We start from the raw sequence: 22,389 nt of genomic DNA, 5'->3' as shown, positions 1-22,389 counted from the left end.
ATGACTGAGGCAGGAATGTCTCTTCCCTTACCCCTGCAAAGCTTCCTCTCTCCAGCTCCTTTCCTTTCCCCCCAGAATAAAAGCTTATTAACACCATCATTAGTTGTGGACCTGGGCCGGGTGAGAGGAAGCAAGGATGGCAGATGGGTGAGGAGGGGACATGGCTGGGACAGTGGGTGGCAATGCCAGTGTTATTTATTGGATGGGTTGGTTTTGTGGGCTGGGAAAAGCAAATCACAATTGCAGTTCATTTCAGGTGAGGCTGGGGTTTGCTGGGTAATGGAAGCGGCATTCATCACCGTCCTCAGGGAAGTGGGCAGACCTCTGGATCTTTGTGTCAGCCTCGGCAAGAGTTGTTTAATCACAGCAAAGGAAATTTGGGTCAGAGCTGCTCCCTCGCCTGGGCAGCATTTCTGGAGCCAAGGGAGTGGCTGTGCCCATTGGCACAAACGTGGTCCACACCAAGACCTCATCCCGGGGGTCCCTGCCACATCCTCCTCTGTGCCCATCACCTGGGCTGGAAAACAGGATGGGGGGAGAAGGAAGTGTCTCCCACCATATCCAACATGGTGACTGCGTCTGCTGTCTGCTGAATCAAAACGTTCAGTTTTGAGAAGCATCCTGAGGGTTTGGGGTGAGATTGTGCAGGCAGAGAGTGTCTTCACAACAAGGTCTGGTGGGGTCAACGTTGGGATTTTAGGCAAAGAGATGGTTTGCCAAGGGAAGTAAAAGGTGGGTCCAGGTCTCGTTAAAATGGTTTGATGGAGCACGGTGAGTTTGGACGGTGGTTTGGATCAAAACATATTTTTCTGCTTGGAATAGCACGTTGTTTAGGTTGGAGAAGGGAAATGGATACCCAAGCTCAGCCCAATGATCAGGGTTGAAGACAGCTGCGGAAAAGGAGGGATTTTTGTGGCAACCAGAGGAGAGGCCTTCTCAGATGAGAACAAGAGGACTATTGCAGCCATCAAATCTGGGGAGCCTGGGAAAAGAATAACAAAGCAGAGAAGTTAAATAGAAATAAAAGAAAGAGCTTTCCTCCTATTCTTCCCTTGGTGCTTTGGGGAATGGAGGGCGAGCTGGAAGAGGGCGTTGTTCCCAGGGAAAGGCTTCCCCTGGGGATAGCTGTGCTGCAGGCAGGGAACCACGAGCTTGGCACTTGCCTGCTTCCAGCCTTCCTCACATGGGACCAGTGGTGGCATCCTCCAGGACCACATTCCTCCATGAGTCTTTTATCTAGCTCAATGAAAGCACTTTCAGCAGTTTTAGGAAGTTCTCCTGGCTCCTGCTCGTGATGGTCTAAGCATGAGGGATGTCCCACTGTCTTCTCCCAGCCCTAAAGCCGATGTGCTCTCACCTCTGGCCTCACTATTTCATAAAACCATGCCAAATTTGTCCCTGTACATCTCCTTCTGCCCCTCCAGGATGGTGAGGAGTGAACGTGCTGGCGTTCTGCCTCAAAACCTCTGCCCCATGCCCAAACAGAGGACCACACTCAGCACTGTTCCAACAATACTTCACATTGTTTGTCCCCCAAAATCAACTAAAACCAAGGAGAACAACCAAGGGACTTCAGTTCTTGCAGTCTGGCCACACTTATTCTTTTCTGTGGCCTTTAGAAGTCAGCACAATGGAGAAAATGGGTGAAGACCAGGGACCAGCAAATGTCATTCAAACCATCTAAGGGGCAGGAGCACTCCAGAGCCCTGTGCCTGGTGCAGCAAGTGCCACATGGCTCCTAAGACATGGAGATAATGAATATTGTTTCCCATCTATTGTTCACTGGTTGTCACCACTTTTGCCTTTCGTAGCCATTTCCTAACTGTGGTTGGAGCTGGTTGTTTTTCAGCCAGCTCTGTGCTGCTCATGGATCTGTGTTTGTCAACAGCATTGGTATGGGCCAGCCCAGCTGACTGCCCTCCCTGCTTCACCCCCTGATGCTGATGGTGAGGAGGAGCATTAAGACTGGGTCCTGAAGGAGCTATCCTAGCTCTTGGCAATGGCTGAAGTCTGCAGGGAAGGAAGGGTCATATCCAGCTTTGGTCCATGGCTGTGCTCTGCAGAAGCCACGACAGATGAGTGGTGTCAGGAGGTTTGGCTCCTCTTGCGTCTCGATCTCATCCTGAGCGGATGTTGTTGGGATGCCAAGCCAGGAGGTGCCTCTGGGCCTGGGAGCTGCCACCTTCCTGCCAGCCTTGTGCCAGGAGGAGCCGCTTCCAGCTGAGGTGGTTGATGTCAAGTGCTGCTTTGGATGCATCTCTTTACTTTGATGACGCCATTCAGCAGTCAGACCCGGCTTTACAGCCAGGTAACCTGAGCAGTTGCCTACGGCAGCACAGCGAGGAGGTGGAAAAACAGGCTTGTGGGACCTAGAGCTGGGGAAGATGCCATGTGGTATTGTCACTGTGGTCCCCTTAGGGCATCTTGCTGAGTGGGGTCCCACAAGGGCAAGCAGCATAGCGTGGGCTCTGCCCCCTCTCACCCCCCATAATAACCCTATCCCACCCCTTACCCATGCCCCTGTGCTCTTCTCTTGTGCAGGGTTTGTTTTCTGTTGAGTGTTTAAGGTTCCTCTTGACTCTTTCCTCCAGCCCATGGAGGTCCCTCTGGATGGCAGCTCCTTGAGCACATTCAGTGATCCCCCCCAGCTTGGTGTCATCTACTTCACAAGAGCATGGTCCCACCTCCTCCACGTCATGGATGAAGATGGGACAGGTCATGGGATAGATGCCTCAGTGCTCCACTGGCCTCCAGGTGGAGTAGCTACAAGTCTCTAAACCCAACCATCCAACCATTGTTTTTACCCATCTGGCTGTCCACCCACGACATCCTATCTTGGATGCAAGTGACTGGATGACAAGGAGTAGCGTTGCTGTGGCACTGTCCTCATCTGAGCTCCCATGGATGCATAGGACAGGGCTTTTAAGGCAGGTTCGAAGCAAACCCCAGGAAGCATTTCCTCACAGAGAGACTGGTTAAACCGCAAAACCCCTTTGTGCAGTTGGCTGCGGGATCCATTCATGGAGATCCCTCCATAAGGGGGTTACTGCTGCTGGGGCTGGGTGGGTACCCAGGGGGTATCACCCTGACCATCACCACCCATGAGGGAGATGTGGGCATTGACCTGACATAAGACAGATGCTTTTATGGTCTCATTAACATCCCTGGGGACGCAGGGCAGCGCCTGGGAGCGGTGAATCAGCCCCACAGAGGCAGCAGGGAGCAGGCCCAGCAGGCTGGCAGCAGGCAGGACAGTTGCTGCTCTGCAGGAGTTGTCTCCTACCTCCAGTCTGGTTGGCAGAGACAGTCCCATTTCAGCATCGTTTAAAATCTTGGCACGCTCCCATTGCTTCCCTGCCTTGGTAAACGCTGCTAACTGAAAGCCTCGGGGTGGTGGTGCAGGGAGGATAAATACTCCCTGTCTAATTGCCTTCCCCCTACGTCTGAGTCTGCGGTGCAGCGTGTAGACGGGTATCCACTCCCCTCCCTTCTCTTAGTGCCTGTTATCTCCTGGGGCCATGCTGTGTAATTTAGCAAAATATTCTAACATGGTAATTAACGTCTGAACTTCAAGAGGGCACTGCCTTTTCACTGTCTCCTTCAGAGGAAGAGAGAGGAAAACCTTCCAGTCAGATGAGCGAGGAGGGTGGTGCTGTTTGGAAAAGAAAATTCTATCTTTTAACGTGGGGTGCTGCTTTTTTTTTTTTATCACTTTCATTTTTAAAAAAGCATCAGCCTCTTGAGTCAAAAAAAAAAAAGGGGGGGGGGGTTGACACTATAATGAGATACTAGGATTTTTAATATTATTCTAGTCAGAGAATGAGACAGATTTTTTCCCTGTATTGACTAAGCAGGAAGGGGGCTGGATCCTGACCCTGTGCCACCCTTCCACCCAGGTAGCTCCATGAGACCAGATCTGACCAGAGAAAATAGGTCCTTTATGAAGAAGAGGACTTACTTCCTCATAAAATACCCCTTCTGTTTCCCACCATTTGATTCTGCAAATATCAGTGCTTTGGTCTCCAATATGGCAGGACTGGGACAAACTGGGAAGTGGTTTGTAAGGGAAAAGAAGGAGAAGGGCATGGGAGGGAAGGGATGCCAGAAAAGAAGGGAGAAAGAGGAGACAGAGGGACACAGAAAGGAGTGAGAAATGGGGAGAGCAAACAAGTGGGGAAATGTCACGAGAAACCAGAAGACCTGGAAGAGCTGGGATGTGGAGAAAGTGGGGTGATATGGGCATTCAGATCCATGGCAGGAGGGAGCATGCAGGAGTCTGCAGAGAGCAGGGACAGGTCCATGTCTGTCTGTAGGAGCATGCTCCCAGCAGGGAGGGATGTCCCAGTGCCTCCGTGCCTTCCGTGCAATGAATAAATAAATAGCTGTGCAATACATAAATAAATAGCCACGCAAGAAGCTCCCACATAGGCAGGCCTCCCCCATAGCTGTACTGGTAAAAACCCTCCTGCAAACACAGCCTGTATGGGAAAAAGGTAATTCCCTTTAATTGGCATTGATTTGGTCAAAGGGCAGAGTTAGGGTGACGGAAGGTAGGGTATTATTTGCAAGCACATGCGGACAGACCAAATCGAGGAGGGCTGCGTGATGCCTTTGGGCCCAGCTGCTCTATTGAGCATTCTGTGTGCAGGAACTTGTAATCTTGGAAAGCTACAGAACTCATTTGGCATATTTAAAATAGGGGAGGGGAAATGCCACCCTGATTTCCCTGGGACCCACGGAGAAGGCAGAGGAAGCAATGACGGCAGATAAAGAAACGCGGCTAGATACCATCTCACAGGATGGTCCCTCCTCCTCGCGTGGCTTTGTTTTTCTCCTTCGCCCTCCGAACCAGGCATTGTTACTTCCCAAAAACCCCTTTCAATGGGATGTAAACACAACTATTTGCGTCCGCCGCCATGCGCTCTCGCCCTCGGCAGAGCCAGGAAAGCCGGGAGCGTCCGGCGAGCCAGGGTGGAGCCTGCCGCAATCAAGCGCGATGGTCCCGCCACTGCTTCTTTCCATGTTTTGTGTTTCCCCGAGACCCTTGGGATGAGATCACATCCTCCTCTCCCAGGGTTATTATGTCTTCGGCCGGGGCAGGATGAAGCCGGCCGTCTGGGTGGCTCGGTCTCCCTGTGTACACAGACTGGGTGGCTGTGTCCGTCTGTCTCACCCACCTTCAGGTCCTGAAGGTCCACCTCCAGCCAGGGGATGTGTAACCACTGAGCTACTGCGGGGTTGCAGTGTCTGGGTTGATGAGTGACCAGATTTTCTTCATCATTGTCTGCAGTAATTACCTCTTAATGGTTTCCATCTTCGCAGGAATCCTTTCTGCTGCTCCAGATCTGGGGAGAGTCATGTTTCATGGTTTTCCTTGTCTACAATGGAAAGGAGTAGGAGGAGTTTCCCATGACTGGGTACAGGGTCTTGTTCCTCTGGCCTTAATTCAATTTGCTGTTAAGTGACTCTGAGTTCCTCAGAAGTCTGACAAGGAGGATAACCAGTATTTTGGTTTGCTAGATGCAATAAACAAGCTAATCTCTTCTTGCCATCCTCCCAGGGAGCCCTGGTTGGGTAATAGGGAAACAGATGTCTCCTCCTCAGCTGAGACCAGCACATCACTGTAAAAGGAGTAGGTGCCACCAAACAAATTCCTTCAAGTTGTCCGAAATACTTGAGGGAAAGTGTCTCCTATGGACGTAGCTCTTGGTGCAGCCATGCTACTACAAGCAACTCCAATGCAGAGCTCCTTCCCTGTTGTGCCACCTCCTCTGAGCAGCTGCTTGTAGGACCAGCAGTGACCCACGCTGGTGGCCTCTTCATAATAGAGCAGCTTGAGTTGCTGTCAGCATGTTCTCAACCAGGCTGAGACCAGGCCACCTGGGTCAGGGACCCCTCCATGAGATGCATGGGCTTGTGGCATCTCGTGCATCTTCAATGGGCTTGAAGGCATGAGCAGAAGGTGATGCAGAGAGAAACACCACTGCTGGTGGATACAGCCCAACACAGATTCCCTCTCCCAGGTCAGCTGCATTTTTGGATCCCAACAGATAAGGTTTTGGAGCAGAGCCTGTGCTTTATGCTTTCCCCAAAGGAAAAGGTTTTCCCCAAAACTTTGTGTTTGGGCAACCTCAGCATCAAATGGATGAGCAGAGAAGATGCCACTTACGCCTGTAGAATTCTAAAGTCTTTGTTTCCAAGTGCTCACTTGGTTCTTCTGTAGGGAAAGGTACCACCAGGGTATGCCCAGAGAGGAGCTCAGCACCCCTTTAGAGAGGTAACACTGTCACACCTTGTTGGTGGTTGCAGGATCAGCCACGCTGACCTCCTGTTGTCCTGGTTTGAGGAGCTGATTCTTATAATAGGAGAGGATTGTAGAAATCCAGAAACTGGCCTTACTGGTGCAGTGCTTTGTAATTACTCATCCCACACACCCTCATTTGTACTTCACGTTTTCCCCAGTCTGGCTTTTTTCACCACACCGTGCCTTGTGACAATAGGAGAAGTGGAGTTGTAGCAATGGCCTGTAGCTCATAGAAGTGCATGACTGTCCCCATGCAGGGGAGCCAAGCAGTCCCATGGATCTTATCCGAGGCATCTTCCTTAAAGACTTGCGACAGTAGCTTGATAAGAGGCCACTGGAAGAGCAGAAAATGGCTATTAATGTTTTTCTGCAGTGTGTGTGTGGAGTGCAGCAGAACTGGCTTGTGCTCCTGGGAGGACTCATCTAGCAGACCACAGGGCTTCCAGGTTTCTGGGGCAGGAGTTCCCCAGCTGTGGTCTGTTAGTCCACCAAGAGTGCCTGCAGAGCCATGTCAGCAGGAAGCGCTTGTGGTTGTAGGGGATGATCATAGAGTCATGGAATCCCAGACGGGTTTGGGTTGGAAGGGACCCTAAAGCTCATCCAGCTCCAACCACTACCACAGGCAGGGACACCTTCCACTAGAGCAGCTTGCTCCAAGCCCCTGTGTCCAACCTGGCCTTGAACACTGCCAGGGATGGGGCAGCCACAGCTTCTCTGGGTACCCTGTGCCAGCACCTCAGCACCCTCATTGTAGAATATTTCTTCCTTCTACCCAGTCTGAATCCCCCCTCTTTTAGTTTAAAACCATCACACCTTGTCCTGTCACTACAGGCCTGACTAAAAACTGTCCCCATCTTTCTTACAAACCCCCTTATACAGGGTCTCCATGATGACCCCAACCACAGAGCTGGAACAGAATCAACTTATTGATGACCATAGACCATCCCATGGGCTCCTCTGGTTAAAAACAGGACTGGGAAGCACCATTTCTGCTGCACTCTTTCAAGTACAGCATATTAATTCTGCTTGAGCCCCAAGTGGCACAAGTAGCTGATACTTATCCTTCTTCCTAATCAAAATATGTCTCCATTTTCACCCGTTACCTCATTTTACACCAGTGGTTGCTACACCTGGATGATGCGTTTGCAACACGTCGGTTGCTCTGCGGTTGTGGTCCACGCTCCCCATGGTGAGCACCAGCAGGCACCTCCTCATGACCTCCACGTTAGATGAAAAGCATACTTGTGGGCAGGGACCGCAGAGTGGTTGCGAGGCTGGAGCTTCCTGCCCGAGGCTGTCTGGATGTCCATGCATGTTGCCATCTGGATGGATGAACCTGAGGTGCCCGTCGGGGAGCCGGGGCAAGCAGCACGTGGGCTGTGGTCAGTCCAGCTTTCACCATGTCTCAAAAGACATCCCATCCTCTCCATGGCTCTGGGTGAATATTTTCTAGCTTTCTGTGCTTTCACACCAGAGTCATCACCAAAGCATCAGAAAACACTGCATGCTAAGAGGTAGTTTGTGGCAAGCGTTGCTTATATGTCATTTTGCAAGCGATATCATACACAATAATTAGTATTGTGCCTCACAGGAGAGATATCATTGCAGCTGGAAAGGGTAATGTATGCGCTGGGCTGCTCCCACTCCATCTCCTGGGGAGAGTTGCTGAAGAACACAATTAAACCTGCGTGGTTTGGTGATAAGGGATGGTGGGGCAGGTTCTCGGGTCCTGCTCGTGGTGTGAGCACCTCTGAGAGTACCAAGTAAGCACTTTTGCTCCTCAGCAGCCCAAATGATCTCAGAAAACAGATAATAAACCCAAATTTTCGTTTGTATGTGAACCCTTTCAGCTTAACTCTCTGGTTTTCTGGTGGAGGGCTCCACCAAGGACATGTGCTTCCAGTGCTGTTCAAGAGGACCAAGCTGGTTCTCTCCACGATGAAGCACAGATATACTTTTGGGGCTTCTTTGCCCCCTCAACCTCCCTTGCATGCCCACTCCATGGGGCTTACGATGCTTACCTCTGAAAAGATGTGAAGAGCAGGTTTTGGGAGGCCAGGGAAGACTGCTCCCAGTAGCATCCCACAGAAACCAGTTGCACTCAGAAGCCTCCTTGCAAGGCACTGCAGCTCCCCCTCCACTCGCAGCACATCCAAGAGCAGAACCTACCATTTATTTTGGGCTGGTTATGAAAACACTTAGCACCCAGAGCCCACATGGGCAGCTGGCCTCAGAGAGGACCTTGGCCAGTGCTCCATCTCAGCAGGGCACACCACCAGTGTGCAAAGCTGCTAGTCCAGCACTAGAAACAAAAGTGAGAAGCCTTTCGCAACCGAGGCTGGGTATTATATGACTGGCCGGGCAGATTCTGGCATGCAGCCTCCTCTCTTAGGAAATCAAGCAGACTCTTTGTCTGCTTTCCAGCAGGAACTGCTGCTTTCATTGCCCGGCTTCGCCCGATACGGGGGAAACCGGCTGGAGAGCAAAGGGAAGTTTTTCTCGCAGACAGCCCCAGCCCCAGGGGATGATTACAGGTTAAACCAAGAAGCGTGTGAGTCTCAGCTCACCTGCCCTGCTGTCTGCCTCATGCTCCCTCGTCCACCTTCATCAGCCAGGTTGGGCCATGTGGGAGCCTGGTGGAGAGGGATGGGATGGTGGGATTGGGGAGATGGGCACAGCAGGGAGGAGCGGTTATAAATAGTTAAATAATAATACCAGTGTGGGAGTGCTGATGTAAATGGGTATAGCATGTTTACATTATAACTATTTTAAGTAAATATGAATTAGATTGCAAAGAATGGATGTCATTGCTTGAGTTCAGGTTTATGGTCACACAAGTGCCAGCACTTCAGGACTGTGATTTCCCTGGAGGTATAAGAGTGTTTGCACCATTTTTCAGGTTGGATACAAGGAAGAAGCTCTTCCCTGTGAGGGTGCTGAGGCGCTGGCACAGGGTGCCCAGAGAAATGGTAAATGCTCCATCCCTGGCAGTGTTCAAGCCAGGCTGGACAGACCCCTGGACACCATGGCCTAGTGTGAGATGTCTCTGCCCATGGCAGGGGGTTGGAACTGGATGAGCTTTGAGGTCCCTTCCAACACAAACCAGTCTGGGATTCTGTGATTGATTTCTTCTTGGAGTGTCATCAGTGCTGACATGAGGGTCAAAGAGCTTTGGGAAACAATGTGCTCTTGCTGACTCAACTACCCCACAGTTTGGGGTGCCTGGTGCTCACATGGGGCAGCTGTTGATAGGGGTGAAGCATCCTTCGAGAAATCCATGCAAAACGTCATTGGTGATTGAGGACGTCAGTGGCAGAACCCCATGCAGCGCAGCCCTTGCAGTGCAACCCTTGCTGTCCACCTTCAGCAGTGCCCACACCAGGCTAGGGAGGGCAAACTGGGCCCCTTGATCTCCTTCTGTCCCAGCACGCAGGGGTCAGCAGCAGATGGATGGTGCCTGCACCCTGTGGAAGCTCCAGAGCCCCCCTCCAGCATGCTAGAAACATAGTTATGATCAGGAATATGAATGTTCATGTAGGTGTGAACTTGGGGCTCTGACTTCTAGAGCACCAGCAGATCTATCTGTTGGGCCCTGCTCTGTTGCACAGGGCTGTGCCTGGGTTTGGTGGGCAGGCTGTGGGTTAGGGTTACTGTTAGTGTTAGGCAGAGGTTGAGCTGTGGCCCTTGGGACTGGTACCTCTTGGTGCCTTGATGGAGCAGTGAAGCATGTGGTGTTTGGATGGATGAGATGGAGCACACGGTACCTTGATGGAGCACTGGAGCACATGGTGTTTGGGTGGATGGGATGGGGCACATGGTACCTTGATGGAGCACTGGAGCACATGGTGTTTGGGTGGATGGGATGGGGCACATGGTACCTTGATGGAGCACTGGAGCACATGGTGTTTGGGTGGATGGGATGGGGCACATGGTACCTTGATGGAGCAGTGGAGCACATAGTGCTTGGATGGATGAGATGGGACACGTGGTGCCTGGATGGATGAGGTGGATTACGTGGTGCCCTGATGGACAAGATGGAACATATGCATTCTCCTTGTTCAGCCAGGTCACATCAGATGATGTCCAGGAGGGCACTGTGAAGGTAGAGGGTGCCTGCCCAAATCTGGGGTAGGATATGATCTCTGTTTCATTGACTGCTCCTCATTAGCCAAATACAGAAGCACGTGACAGTGATATATTCATCCTCAAAAACACCTTCTGAGGTACAGAAGCATGTGCCAGCGGTGCAGGTGGGAAGCTGGGGCAGGGAAAGCTCAAGTTGCAGCCTTTCCCTGGCCCATATCCCCACCATGGTCATCAAGGGGACCATGGCAGAGGAAAGGTTGGAGTCAGGCCACCATAGGTCCTTCCTAACAAGTCCTAACTCCACTTTTGTAGCTTTAATTTCCATGTTATGTTCTTAAGAATACCAAAAGTAGGAAAGGTGAATAAATACTTAATTTGTGGCCCTGCTTCATGCCGTGTTCATGAGCTACATAACCCAGGGATGAATTTCTGGACTAATGCCTGTTTCTATTTCATAGAATCAACTAGATTGGAAAATACTTTTATGATCGTTGAGTCGAATCTTTGTCCTTCAGTGATTTCTTTTTCCTTGTTGGTTTTAAAATAATGTAGCCCTTTTTCACCAGGAATCTGAGAACTCTTTGTGATAACTTATCTCAGAGCATGTGCCTTGGGCTTAACTAATATTTTCCAGACAATCCAGCAGAAAGATAAACTGGAGGGGGCTGAGGGGCAGAGCTGTTGCATCTTCAAAAAGCTGGCTGAACCTTTGGCTAATGCGAGATGAAAAACAATGGACTGCATGTTCATCACTGTGGTATAAACATCATCTTCTAAGCAAACGCACCGCTTTCTGCTGGAAACAGAGGAGGGTGAAGACAAAACTTTGAGATCAAAGGTAGTTCCTAGAATGACTTCTTTTTTCCCCTTGCTGTTTTCCAGCAGTTATGGGGCTGGTAAACAAATAGGTGTTTATTTGTAAAGGAAACGAAACATGAACAGATGGAGATGAGGCTGAGAATCAGAATTGTGATTTTAACTAAAGGATGTGGAGCACATTTGGGCAATTTTTATATGGGCAGTTTTAATTAATTCAACCACTTTTCCAGAGTTTGCTTTGCCCTGATGAATTTCAGATACTGATGAAGCCAGCGTTCACAATTTTTCTCCTTTTTATCTGTGTTTAATGCATGCATTCAGCTCTCCACTGCACACAAGGGTTAGTTCAGAGCCAGCAGGGGTTGTTCAGCCCAAGGTGATGGGATGGACATGGCTGTAGCTTCAGATGTTGACAGCACTTGGAATTTTATCAGCCATCTCATGGTACAGTGTTTTTCATAACTCTCCATCTCACTTGCTTGGCTGATAGAGAATATCAGTATTTTGTCTACTTGAAAAACAGCACAGCAGTGGTTTCTCTTGTTTTTAGCAAAATCCTTGCGGTACCGATTTCATGTGTGAATGACACGATCATAAAGTTGAAAACAAAGAAAAAAACGTGTACATTTGACACAATTTTGTGGGTCCTTACCATGGTTCCAATGTTTGTGGGGTGAAACATGCTGATTTCCTGCACTTTGTCATTGCCTGGTAGAGCCATTGACCCTCACTGAATATCCTGAGTCTGAACAAAGAGGGGTAAGCATCAGCCATTCCACGCACAGCAACATTTTGGGTCTCTCCTAAAAGGTGCTTGAATACAAGCTGATGTTTGTAATGGAAAGTTCATAGGTAGCTGAGCAGGGTTCGAGTTGGTGCACCTAAGACGCCATAGTTTCACTGCAACCCATTGCACTTGCACCACTATATAATCAGTCTGGAAGGAGACATATTAATTACAGTGTATTGGATGTCATGCTTTCCCATCAGGTAATTTTGTGGCTGTTGGAAGTGTCCCTAAGGGAATGGAGAGGTTCGGTGGTGGGTGGCTGCCTTTTGGGCAGAGTCCTTCCCTTCCAAACAGGGCTGTACAGCTCGAGTGTTGTCATCTGATGGTTGTATTTAGTCGCTGTGTATGTGAAACAAGTGCATTTTCTCATCGCCTGCATGGGATAAAAAAAGCAGTGTAACCTAAATAAAATTTATTTTGGAAGTTGTTCATTCAAATTCTCTCTATTCTGCCCCACTTGTCCACTCTCAGCAGTGGATGCTCAGGTGATAACCCTTCACCCTGCATTTTGTCAGTTTATCTTACTGTGTTGATAATATCTTTCCTCCCCTCTTTCTGATTTTCTGTCCTTTCCTCCTGGAAGTAGCAAAAGGCAAACTGGACGAAGAGATGGAAGGAAGGTCATAAGGGAGAAGGAGCAGGAGGTCATGCGTTTCTCACCACCTCTTTCTCCTCTCTTTTGCAGTTGTTGCAGTCTCAGGATGTGAAGGAAGATGCTGTGCTTTGCTGCTCCATGGAGGTAGGCAAGCATGTGCACTACCAGCTCCAGTCCTCACTGCTTTGCCCCTTCTGTCCTTGGCTACACACATAGCAAGCAGCATGTTTCCAGACCCAAACAGCCCATGCTGCCACTTTGCCTTATAGAATCCCAGACTGGTTTGTGTTTAAAGGACCTTCAAGCTCATCCAGCTCCAACCCCTGCCACAGGCAGGGACCCCTTCCACTGGAGCAGCTTGCTCCAAGCCCCTGTGTCCAACCTGGCCTTGAACACTGCCAGGGATGGGGCAGCCACAGCTTCTCTGGGCACCCTGTGCCAGCGCCTCACTGCCCTTATTGTTAAACATTTCTTCCTGCTACCTAATCTGAATCTCCCCCCTGCTTTAGTTTAAAACCATCACCCTTTGTCCTGTCACTACACACCCCTACTAAAAACTCTGCCCCATCTTTCTGCTAAGCCTCCTTTAAGTATTGAAAGGCCACAATAAGGTCTGTCTGGAGTCTCCTCTGGGCTGACCCAGCCCAGCTCTCTCAGCCTGGCTCCAGAGCAGAGCTGCTCCAGGCCTTGCAGCATCTCTGTGGCCTCCTCTGGACCCCCTCCAACAGGTCCATGTCTTTCCTCTGCTGAAGGCTCCAGAGCTGGATGCAGGACTGCAGGGGGGTCTCATCAGAGCAGATAAGAGATATCACCATGAGATAAGAAAGGCCCTTGAGGCTGTGTCACTGGACTTCTAATGCATGCAAATGGATGCAAAAAAGTTTGGTAGCTGGGGTCTCATCACAAAATTACATCATCCTCATTCCTTCGTACCTCATCCCCCATTTATTTTTTTAAGCATAAAAACACTTGTATTTGAGCAAAACCTGGTCACATGGAGAGGTTTGCTGTTCTCAGCAGCAGCTCTGCAGAGAGATGCTGGTACAGATACAGCTGAGATTCATTAGTTTTACTTTTGGGAAGTGATTGGTCCATTGAGATGGGTGCTTTCCTAGCAAAGAGTGGTTAAATTGCAGTCTGAATGGTTGAAATTCAGCAAAGCAACAGGCAACCAAGGAGGAGAGTTTGATTATTTAATGTCAGGGCTTTGGGGAGCAATGCGTACAAACCTCATAAGCCTTTTGTGATGGTGGACTCATTGCTGTCCACACCATCCTTGGACCTTCTCCTCTGCGGGACCACCTAGAACTTCTGCTGCTCCATAGAGGCTCTCCAAGGAGCCTTAAAAAGCCCTCAGAGAAGCAGCATGACAGGTATAAATGCAGATCTCGCAGGGCAGGATTTGTTATGCATACAGGAGGGCTCTGCTTATTCCGATTAATGACTGGGAGTCACTGACAGCTGTGAATCAGCGTGTAAATGAAGGGCCAGGTAAAAGGCAGGAATACCACATCACAGCCTGCACTTTGTTTTGACAATAGCGTGATTTTTAGGTGGGATTTCTTTCTTTCCAAAGGTAATCCCGTGTTGCTGCCTTTGAAGTCAGTGGGATCTGAGCCATTCACTCCTCCAGCAGCCCGGCAAGGATGCTTTTGAAAACCTCACCCTTCATGTTCAGCTCTTGGAGCCTGCTGACGGGTGGTTTTGGTTTTCAAAAGCCATGATGCCTTTAACCTTGCTTGTTTGCCCTGCCACACCGATCAGGGGAGAACTGGAGGGGTGGAGGGTGCCTGTAGAAGCTGGTGGGGTGCTTTAATGTGATAGAATCATAGCGTATCTCAGTGTGCAAGCGACCCCTAAGGATCACGATGCCATGGTTGACCCCTTCTTCTCCTGACAGCTGCAGAGCAGCGGCCGTCTGCTGGAGGAGCAGCTGCCCGAGATGATGACGGAGCTGTTGGCAATAGCTCGTGACAAGATGCTGTGTCCCTCCGAGTCCATGCTGACGCGGTCCCTGCTGCTGGAGGTCATTGAGCTGCACGCCAACAACTGGAACCCGCTGACTCCCACCATCACGCAGTACTACAACAAGACCATCCAAAAACTGACGGCTTGAGGGGAGAGGGCAGGATGGGGTGGGAAGGGACGAGAAGAAGATGTGCACCTCGACAGGATGTGTCAAGAGCTTTTCCGATTTAAATCCCCCAGCAGACCAAACCCCAGCATGCTCGAGAATACGTTTGTGGGGTGGGGAGGGAGAAGCATGTTTCTTTTTTGGCTGTGTCGCCAAGTGCCACCCCTCTTCCCTGCCGTGGTTTTGTTTTAGGGGTTTCTTTTCCTGAACTCATTGCTCAAGCAGCAGCAGCGCATCCCGCCGGGTTATTGTTTGGCTTTCGAAAGAAGACAGAGAATTTGAAGGGAAAAAAATGAATCCAAGTGGGGGCTAGTATTGTTTTCACGCCGTCCTCCTGCCTTGCCCCGCCAACTGGCAGGAGACAGCAGGCAGCAGATGTCTCGGGAGGACAAAGCCAGACACACACTACACCAGACGCTCATAATTGATGGCTTTTGTCGAGTGGGGCTTGCGTTAGGTTTTCTCTCCCCCCCCTTCTCTTGTCTTTGACTTTCTGTGTGTGTCTGTGTGTGTCCCCTCCACTCGCCACCCCTTCAAAAGCGGATCAGAGAGCGGGATAACTTTCTCATTTGCACTGGGTTTTCTTTCTCTCAAGTGTTTGTATTTTCCTCTTATTTCACTGTATCGTCGCACGGACAGTTGCGAGCAGCTCGGGGGTGAGGAAGAGCAGCGCCTTCCTGTGAGCTGAATGACAGGTTACCTGAGGATGCTAAAGCAAAAGGAGTGTTCTAAAGGGATCAGAAGTAATGTACCCACCGTCATCTTGCCAGTAACCTCCTCGATGGATTGAGAAACGTGTCCCTTGAGCTGTGAGCTCTGGGACATAGGGGATTCCGCGGCTCTTGCTGCTCAAGTCGCCATTATCCCTCAGCCACTATAACCCTTCTTTTTTTCTGTAGTAACTTTTTTTGTTTCCATTGAAGGAGTGCTTTATTGTAATTACTGTTATGGTTGTAATTATACATTTAAATCCAGGCCTGTTATAGTCAGGCCTAATAATGTACAGGGCGAGGGAGATGAAGGTTTGATGTTCTTTTGGAGACTGCATAGAGAAGACAAGCAGCGTATGGCAAAAAGGAGGTGGGAAAAGGAAAAGGAAAACATAGGAAAAGCCAAAAATAGAGGTTTTGAGGCTGGCTTCTAACTAGCTGAACTTGCTATCCAGTGTTTCTAGGTGTGCGGTGTACAGGAGTGGCTCTGTCCTGTGTTTAGTGTAAGTAGCACCATGTCATTGAGGGTTGGGTGATGTATTTGGAGAGGGAAAGTTTGCTCTGGGATCCCTGTGTTGCTCCATGCTGGAGCATGCTGAGAGAGAGGGCAGCTGCAGGGGGTGATGGAGAAATGCTGCTGCCTTGGTGTGGAAATGCCCAGAGGGCAAGGAGGCTGGTAGGGAGGAACGCCACACAGTTGCATCACACCCCAGAGCATGAACAAGACTTGGTGGTCTCTGTGTTTGCTTGTCTAGTAATGTTTTGACTTACCAAATCACTTCAGGTGCTTATTTTGGTGAAGCCTAATGGGGATGTGAGCTGCACCATCCCATCTGCGCAGTGGAATGGGAGCTGGAGAAGACATGATGTTGGCAGCCCATCCTGTTTTCTTCTCACTATTTCCTTTCCTTTCCTTTCTTGGTGATAAGAAGAGAATTTACGCCACCACGCCAGCACACATGGACCCTGGACCAGGCAGCCTGGGTCTGAACTCAGCAGCTCAAACCCCTTTTTTCAAGCAAGATGTTGAATTTCTGATGGCTTGTAGAGAAGAGAGATTTCACCCTGACCTCTCTGGATGTGCAGTATGTTCTCGGGTGCCTTATGAATGTGTTGGTCTGTCTGTGATGGGGAAGAAGCTTTCGCTGCAACATTTAAAGGGCAGAAATTTCCAGCAGACAAAACATTGCAGGAGGCAAGAGACCTGCTGCTGTAGTTCAATATCATTTGAATATTCATCTGTTTGTCTGCAGATGCGGTTTCAAATCCGTATGTGCAGCAAGAGGAACGAGCTGGAAACAGCAGATTCAGTTCTCCAGTCTACCCAGAAAGCAGCAAAATGACTGCTGGAATGCCCTGGAACTGTCTGGAAAAACTGATTTCTACTTTGTGGATTCAAGCTTGGGATCTTCACGTGGTGATGGCGCCTCGCGTTGGGTCAACTTTGTTATTAGCAATGGGGTTTGATAGTGTTAATGAGCAGCTGATTAAGGCAGCAAAGCCCGTCAGTATTATAAGGCTCAGGGTTGCTCCCATTGCTTTTGGCTTTTCCTGCTCCTTGGTTTCTCGGGGAGCAGATGTGAAGGGGATATAAAACCCATCGCAGCGCACCCAGGCACAGCATTGGTCTTCTGGGAGAAGACCTGAAAACCACTTCTGTCTTCTTGTTGTTTTTAAAGAACAGAAAGTCCCTCAACCAGGGGACAGCCTAATGAGTTGGGGTGCCAGGGATCCTCCCTACAGTGATCCAGGTCACTGCTCTGGCCTCTGCCACTTATCCCTTTCCCGGACAATTGGGGATTTTGCTTCTAAAAACTTGTATTTTCACCCATCAGTGCAGCAGGAGGCATTCAGCCGCAAAGTGTAAGCCACATGGCCGTAGTTCTGCTTAAGCATTACCCTACCCCTACCAGCTGTGAAGGTTTATTCACTTTTCCCATTGGGGTGCAATCCTGCAACCCCCAATAACCAGGCTTGCCCAAGGCTTTCCCCTCCAACACTGGGGTTTCTCCCACTGAAGAACTTCTATGTGAAATGCGTTGTTTTTTAATGTCTTGCCATTTATCTCTGCTATTAACGTACATCCATGCAGCCATTAACTGCTTTGGTACGTCAGTCACTCTGTTGATGTGTGAGAGTCAAAACGTTGACCAGAACGTTGGGTTTTTCTTCCCAGAGTTATGTGCTGCCAATGTTACCTTGCTGAAGTCCATTAGCCAGGGAGCTGGCAGGCACGTCGCATCATTAACCATAGAACCCTGCTGGGAAAAGAGGTGCCACAAGTTCATTTGATAGGGCAGGATGGGGAGCAGTTGGGGAAGTTATTGGGATTCCTGGTGATGTCATCGAGTATTTACTTCTCTTTTTTGGCTTTCTTCAGAAACAGTCACCAAAGAGTGTGTTTCACTGAATCCCAGGCTGGTTTGGGTTGGAAGGAACCTTAGGGTTCTAACCCCCTGCCACTGGCAGGGACACCTTCCACTAGACCAGATTGTGAAGGTGCAAAGCCACTGGCTATGGTTCCCTGAATTAGCCAGGTTTGATCTTCACTGCTCAATAGGAGTGTCCATGTGGGGATTTAGTGTGTTGTCCCCATGTGGCTACATCAGCAAAGGGGAAAACAAACTCCTCAGGCCAAATGTGTATGTGGCCAAACCTCGGGCTAGTGTACAGGTGAGTGTCTGAAGCATCTGCAGAGGAGCGATGCTCTGCACCACCACCGTGCTGGTCCCCCTCGGATGCAGAGCAGCTTTGCCAGCTCCCTGCCAGACTCCACAGCGTCCAATTCACCTCATTCCCAGTGAAATCATTTCCAAATTGAAGGTTTTTGCTACCCACAAAGTGACTTGCTCCGTTCTCTCCCATGAGGGGTTCCACCCCTGCTTGGAGAAGTCTCATGTCTATGGAGGTGAAATGAAAATGGGGGGAAAAAAAGGAAAACTAGGCAATTCGCTTGGTTCCTCTCTTCCCCTGATGGAGATTAATTAGTGTCTATTCTTGTCATGATTGATGGCTTTGAAGGAAAACTTGTCAGAATAACTTATGATTTATTTTCATGCTTATTTTTATCACATCCCTCACTTGGAAGCCTCCCAAAATCTGAAATATGATTTTATTTTACTTTATTTCTCCGCTAGGTATTTTATGGCTTTACACTAATTTTGCTCTTCTTGGTGTTAGCTATTAGCCAGTCCCAGTGACACTTTCAGTATTTTTTCAGGAGGAACGACACTAAGGGTTGCAAAGTCCACTGTGGATAACCAAGGGAGCTGCGGTGCCCTGCAGAACATGGAGTTAATGCTAGCAGTTCATTATTATTATTATTTTTTAAATGTATTTATTTGCATTTGAAAAAGCGACATTTTTAATTTAATCCTATTTGTTAAACTGAGCGCTTTTACGAAAACAAAAAGATGAAAAAATGTTTTGGGGAGAATAAAGGCTAGGTATTCATACTAGAGAAAACACAAAGTTGTTGTTTTCAGATTCCGGAGACTGTTACAACAAGGGAGCTAATAATTCTTTGTGGCAATTCAGTCTTTGTTTATAGAACATCCAGACCCACTGTATGCTATAAAATGGATCATCAAGTAATAAATGTTTAAAGCTTGACATCTTCCCATCTCTTTGTGGGTGCGCGCTATTGCTTGTGCTGGTCTGGGAGAGACCTTCCTTTTGTTTATGATGGAAGAAAGGGAAGATACGGAGGGGAAAAACATCCCTAACAAAACATCCCACTGTCTGCTTGGAAATGTGGCAAAGGGACTGATCCTTCCCTCCTGGTGCCAGGTCGGATCCTGCACAGTGGTGTGGCTCCGGTTGGGTTTATTTCTTACGAGGTGAGGATGAAGCCTATAGGAGTGGTGCAAAGGGCTCAGAAGTCCTTAGGTGATGGATTAGGCCCCTCTCTCGTCTCTGCCTCCATGGCCACCTGCTCCCCAGCCTCTGTCCCAAGGGGATTGCCCAGCCACCTATTTGTGTCCAACCTTAGCTGGACCTGGGGGTCTGATGGAGATCCCCACATGTACCACATCCACTTCACCCAGTGCTGCAGCACACAGCAGCAGCGAGGGCTCACAAACCACTTCTGCTTCTACCACAGTCACAGAATCAAAGCCTGGTCTGGCTTGGAAGGGACCTTAAAGCTCCTCCGGCTCCAACCCCTGCCACGGGCAGGGACACCTTCCACTAGAGCAGCTTGCTCCAAGCCCCTGTGTCCAACCTGGCCTTGAACACTGCCAGGGATGGGGCACCCAACCTTTTGCAACATGTTTGGAAAGCAGTTTTTCATAGAAGTCAGCTCTGGAAAACCCTTCTCTATGCCGAGCCAATTCATTTCTGGCTAACTGGAATGCATGCATTGGCTCGGGAAGCCGCACAGGTCACGGGAGGTGAGCATTGTGCCCCTGTGTTACTGGGCTGTGGCCAGTGGGTTGCAGGTGAAACGGTTCCTGCTTTTGAAGAAACGCCGTTGTGAAACGCTGTACGTGACCATGTGTGTGTGCTGGGACCCCACTGCAGCACGGCCAGCCTGCAGCATGAGCACCAACAGGAGGTGGTAGAAGGTGGGGTTGAGGCAGAGGGATCCCTGCTGCTGGGTGGGAGGCTCCGCTCATCACTGTGAGCCCATGGGTGAATCAATGGGAGGCAGTGCAAGTGACCCAGTGATCCAGGCAACTCCGTATCTGCTTAGGGAGAGAGCCTTGGGTTTATTAAATGCTTCCTGACTTGTGCTGCTGGCTTTCAGGATCATCTCCTCTTGCATCTCCTAGGGGCCACTTCCTAACCTTACAGTCCATGCAAAGCATTTTACATGAGTTTAACTCATGTAAACTCAGTTTCCCAAAAGCTCTTTTTTTTCTGCTGTTTTGCCTGCCTTTAAGGTCTCAGCCGTCACAGGCAACATCCACACTAGTAAATTAGACATAGCCAAGGTCAGGTGGTGGAGAGTGACCCATGTCCTTCATGCAGCCGAGCTGATCCATGATATTTGCTTCCCTTTTTCACAACCCCTTCTGCTTTATTTGCCCCCAAAGCCCGTTTCTGCTGCAGGTCCCTAGAGCAGCACACCCAGACTGGGTCTCACACACAGGGCAGCAGTGTCCCCACACCATCTCAGTGCTGACACAGAAGGTCAATGACATGATGTACCAGGCAGTGTTAAATCGTGATGTGGGGCTCCATCTGCTCCATCCTTCTGCCCCACAACGGGACCAAACACACCAGCACCCTTCCTGAGGGAGTCTGTTCAACCTGATCATAAAACCTATAGTGATGGAGGGCAGATTTCCCATTGCCTCCCCAAATTGTCTTGTGATGGGCCATGGTCTCATTCCTGGGTATTTGCATAGGCTGTAAACCCCCTGTTCAGTCCTTTGGGCAATCACCAGATGTTGCTTTGGGTTATTTTGATGATAGCACAGGGAAGAACAATGAGCTGGTCCATGCCATCTGCCACTGAAAAGCTGACCCAGTAGGAGCTGGGTTTATCATGTTACTTCTATTGACTCTCCTGTGTCCTTCCTATGATGCCTGTTGCTGCATCAAGTGGGTGGGAGAAAGCTTTGCAGCAAGCGAGACAAATCACTGCTAGTAAATAAGGGATGAAACCATCCAAATCTCCTCCAAAGCCACCCTTTCCAAGGACCCATCTCTGAATGTCCCCATCAGCCTCCCCAGCAAGGCCCTACAGCTCCAGGGTGTGTTGGAACTGGAGTTTGGTTTGTTCCATCAAGGCATCTGGACCAGCTTCAGACAGAGCTTATCAACAGTGGAGTTGGGATGGGAGCAGCCAAGAGCAGGGACGTTCCCTGGGACCACTGAGATGTTAAATGAGAAAAGAGCCTGCAGTGAACACAGGGCTCTGGAGCAGATGGATGGGCACTGCTTGGACCTGAATCTTTCAAGATGCAGGAGCATTCCTGTGACTTCCTCGTGGCTGCCAAAACCCCAGACAACAGCAAATAAAGCAACCCCATGAATCAGTTCCGTTGGCCTTCCTAAAACACAGCAAACCTGCAGATAGAGGTTGTTCTCCTCTTCCAGCAGATCCATTTCTAATACTGGATACTAAAAGGAGTTATTAAGTGCTCGTGCTGTTGGCAAAGTGGGTAGCAAAGATAAATCCTAAGTGACAAAGCACATTCACGCTTAATGTAGAGCATTGCTGCTGTGTTGTGCAAGCTGATCTGTAGCTGGAGTAATTATTGCTTGGGGTGCAGAACGAGCAACAATATTCAAACAATAATGCACATTATAAAACTGCATAGAATCATAGAGTCATACCAGGTTGGAAGAGACCTCAAGAATCATTTGGTCCAACCTTTCTAGGCACAGCATGACCTACACTAGATACCCCAGCCCAGCCTTAACGAGGTCCAACTCTGGGGAATCCACCACTTCCCTGGAGAGATTATTCCCGTGGCTGGTTGTTCTCATTGGGAAAAATTTCCCCCTTGTGTCCAACTGGGATGTCCCCAGGAGTAACTTGTGCCCATCACCTCCCCACATCTTTTCCATGGGAGTCCTTGTAAAAAGGGAGTCTCCACTGTAGCTACCCTTTAAATACTGGAACATAGTGAAAAGGTTTCCCCTGAGGCCTCTATTATACGAACTCTTCCTTTTGGATCCTACATTATGATCTCTAGTTATAAAGCCAGACTCTCATGTGGCCACATAAATGTGACTGCTGAGCCTGGTTTTTTCTGTCCCCCTCCTTAGACTTCTCTGAATTAATTCCTAGGTCCAGATTCCTGCAAAACATACCCCATCCTTGGGCTGTAATGTAATGATTTGATTTCCAGGGATGCCTGTGACTCTTGGAATGTTGCTCTGGTTATCCTCATTAAGATAAGCATGGGGTCTCAGGGATGGATGGTCCCAGGGCAGGCCACCAAAATAGAGCTGCCTTAGGGAGGTTTAGGTTCCTCTGCCCCATGAAATGGCATCGCT

At 49.4% G+C, this 22,389-nt stretch overlaps 1 protein-coding gene across 4 annotated transcripts in view; it reads left to right on the top strand.

Annotated features, from left to right (window-relative positions):
* Positions 1 to 19,050, top strand: part of CTIF (cap binding complex dependent translation initiation factor) — a 154,632-nt gene extending 135,582 nt beyond the window's left edge. For all 4 annotated transcript variants that reach the window (XM_061354819.1, XM_061354818.1, XM_061354821.1 and 1 more), the window contains 2 exons: positions 12,685 to 12,738; positions 14,495 to 19,050. In XM_061354819.1, coding sequence (XP_061210803.1) covers positions 12,685 to 12,738; positions 14,495 to 14,710 — 270 coding nt within the window. In that variant the 3' untranslated portion in view covers positions 14,711 to 19,050. The remainder of the gene's footprint in view (positions 1 to 12,684; positions 12,739 to 14,494) is intronic.
* The last annotated feature ends 3,339 nt before the right edge of the window (positions 19,051 to 22,389 follow it).

The sequence above is a fragment of the Neopsephotus bourkii genome, unplaced genomic scaffold (assembly GCF_033783945.1).
Source record: "Neopsephotus bourkii isolate Nb327-2 ecotype Australia unplaced genomic scaffold, CSIRO-AGI_Nbou_v1 NB_749, whole genome shotgun sequence".
Taxonomy (NCBI): domain Eukaryota; kingdom Metazoa; phylum Chordata; class Aves; order Psittaciformes; family Psittacidae; genus Neopsephotus; species Neopsephotus bourkii.
This window is presented reverse-complemented; position numbering and strand designations above follow the sequence as displayed.